General features: G+C 32.0%; 1 protein-coding gene across 1 annotated transcript; it reads right to left on the minus strand.

Moving 5' to 3' along the window:
* Positions 1-1187: 1187 nt before the first annotated feature.
* LOC145105044 (uncharacterized) lies at positions 1188-1877 on the minus strand. Its single transcript, XM_079042180.1, has one exon. The coding sequence runs from the start codon at positions 1875-1877 to the stop codon at positions 1188-1190; it is 690 nt and encodes a 229-aa protein (XP_078898306.1).
* Between the last annotated feature and the right edge of the window lie 1304 nt (positions 1878-3181).

Genomic DNA, 3181 nt, shown 5'->3' on the forward strand with positions numbered 1-3181 from the left:
ACTGATTTGCACAAAGGTTCATCAGTGTCAAGGGAGTAGGAAAACTCAGTGTCATAACTACTAGCAGTCCATTCTGGTGACTCACTGAGTATCTTATGTGTGGAGTGATACTCTCCATTGGATATGGGAAATTTAAGATACATTTCAGTGGCAGGAGAGGGAATGTCCAGGATGGGGTTACAGATGGTAGGATCTAATGTAGTTAGACGAGTAGTACACACAATAATACTTTCAGAGTTAGTAGTATAGTGTTTAAAAATATTATAAGCTTCATCAATATCTCCACCAAGGATTTTTTTTTCACACTCATCAGGAATCTGAGAATCTATTATTTTATTGAGATTTTGATGAAAATGAGCCCAGGTATTTATTATACCTTGAAGCTTATTAGAATATGCTTCAGCTTGATCTATTTTTGAGTGAAGATCAGTGTTTGTAAGAGATAAGTTAGTGACCTTAGATTTCGTTAAAGAAAGAGATTTTTTAATGTAAGACAAGTTGTTCACAAGTGTGTCAATTTCAACCCTCAGTAAGTGTTTTTCTTGATTAAACTTAGAGAGATGATGGCACAAGTAATCAAACATCATGTTTTTTTCGTTATCATAATAACTAATGAACTTGTTTACCTAATACAAAGACGATGAATCTCAGTCAAGATGTTTTGAGTCCTTCGCAGCTTTTGCAAGATCGTCTTTAAAGGAGCTAGAGACGCTTTCTTTATCAACAATTGGACCTTTAGTGCGAGCCATCAAACACTTATCCTTACCTTTATCTTCATCAGAATATTCTTCTTCAGATACCTAATTTTCAGCTTCAGCAATCAGAACTTTGACATCGATGTTCTACCTTTTTAGAGAGGCCAACATCTTTTTGTATTTTGCTTCATAATCTTCATCAGTGGCAACTTTCTTTGATTTTCAATCTCTGGAAAAGTGGTCAGCACCTCCATAATTGAAACACTTGAAACCTTTTTTCTCAGCATCAGTCTTCATTTAAGCGTCAAAATATTTGGACGTTGATGAGCCAGTCTTAGATTGAAACTTTCTAAACCCAGGTGGTTTCTGGTCATTCATGCTAATATAGTGTTTAATAATCAGGGCTTCACCTTCTGATTCGTCAGAGAAGTCACTGTCACTTTCTTGAGACTTCTTGGAATACAAAGCTACAGATTTGTCCCTATGAGTATCTCACATGATTTCCTTCCGCAATATCTTTGTTTCTTCATGATTACGAAGATTACCAAATAGAGAGGCTAAATCCATGGTTGCAATCTTTTCATTCTTCAAAACATCAACATTATGCTCCCAACTATCATTCAGTAAATCAAGAAACTTAAGCAAGAGAGATTTTCTAGTATTGTTCATATTTAATCGACGCATATCGTTTACCAAGAAATTAAAAAGATTGAAGAAATGGGTGAGGGTTTCATTCTTCTGTTGAAAGAAGTGCTCATATCGTCTATTTAAAATATGTTTATTAACAACTTTTACTTCATCGGTACCTTTATATGCGACAGTCGGCGTTTGCATCATCTCTTTGGCAGATCTGTAGTTTTTGACAAAATGATAGATATCATAAGGAAGAGTGTTCCTTATAGCAGCATGAGCCCTCACATCAAGAGCAACAAGACGCTTGTCTTCATCATCGAACTCATGGACAGGTTTTTCAAACATGTCACCTTCTTTAACATACTTTGTGATAGGTTGATACATAGGAACATGAGAACCATCATTGATGATGCTCAACATGGAGTAGTCCATGGTTTCGAGAACCATCATTTCTTTGGACTTCCATATTGTGAAATTCTTTTCATCAAATTGAGGTATTTTATCACTAGAAGTGGTTTTTGAATGGTTTGATGAGGAAGGAGCAGACATTGTTAATCAAACAAGATAACCTACTCTGATACCAGTTGTAGGTTCCCTTGATCTATGATGATTAACAATGAAAGTATTGAAAGAACACAAGATGTATCACAAAGGTTTTTCACTAAGAAAAGGTTCTCACTAAGAGAACAAGCACAAAGCTTTCTAGGCTTCGATTATCAACTAATGATACAAACCCTAGTATATACTGAAAAGTAAACACATGTGAATCCCTACAAGCCAGCGATATCACTTAATCTATATAAACAATAGAATATATCCGATATCCCTAAGATATCAGATCTGTTAACTAACTATGTATCTATATATATATATATATATATATATATATATATATATATATATATATATATATATATATATATATATATATATATATATAATAGATTACATTTATGAAGTTTTAACACGACATTCTAAACTTGACTTCACATCAGCGCTAGTTAGAGATGTTGGTGCTGATGAGAGTGTCAATGTGAAGGTTTTGCATTATCATATTCTAAGTGTCCTTACACAAGGTTCCTGATTGTGATTTAGATAAGGGCTTGATTGGTAATCAAGATAAGACTAATAAAAAACAAATGAATCAATGAGTAGTATTTTTATTACTTTTTATTCTTTATAACATGCATATGTGTCTGTTGATATTTTGATCATTTCATCATTTCATTCATTCATAATTTTGTTTTTTGTAAAAAAAAGGTTTTGGAAGCTTTTTCTTGAATCATTTGTTTCTATTGATTTATATAACATTATTTAGAAATGAGGTTTATCTATATTATGATACATTATGAAAGGTATCAAAAGTTTCGATAAATTATTTTATGTTATGCTCAATCTCTTAAATAATGTTCATAAGTAAATAGTCTTCTAATGCATGTCATTATATTATTCACTACTAGAAAAATAGCCTTTAATGACACACATTGCGTGTCATAAAAGGGTCAGATGACACACAAATGCGTGTCAAGGAAGCCCCTCTCATGAAGGAAGACGACACACATTTACGTGTCGTTACCTTACGATGCACATTTATTACATGCATTTACGACACGCAATGTGTATCATTAAATCCCATGTCATAAAGAAAGATGACACATTTTTATGTGTCATAATTTAAATGTTTTAAAAAAAATATATAGATTTACTAATTTTCAAATAACATCACACATTTAATGTATCATATTATAAAATAAAATATCATACACAGAAAATAAAATACATTGCACAAATTATAATATTCCATACAAGTAATCATTCAAATGATAAACAAAAATAATACATTGCTAATATGG

This window comes from Lactuca virosa, chromosome 4 (assembly GCF_052849685.1).
Source record: "Lactuca virosa cultivar CGN04683 chromosome 4, Lactuca_virosa_CGN04683_v6, whole genome shotgun sequence".
In the NCBI taxonomy this organism is placed as follows: domain Eukaryota; kingdom Viridiplantae; phylum Streptophyta; class Magnoliopsida; order Asterales; family Asteraceae; genus Lactuca; species Lactuca virosa.

What these genes read in the sequence shown, in the direction of transcription:
- LOC145105044 (XM_079042180.1), bottom strand. Translation starts at nt 1,877, where the DNA reads ATGTCTGCTCCTTCCTCATCAAACCATTCAAAAACCACTTCTAGTGAT.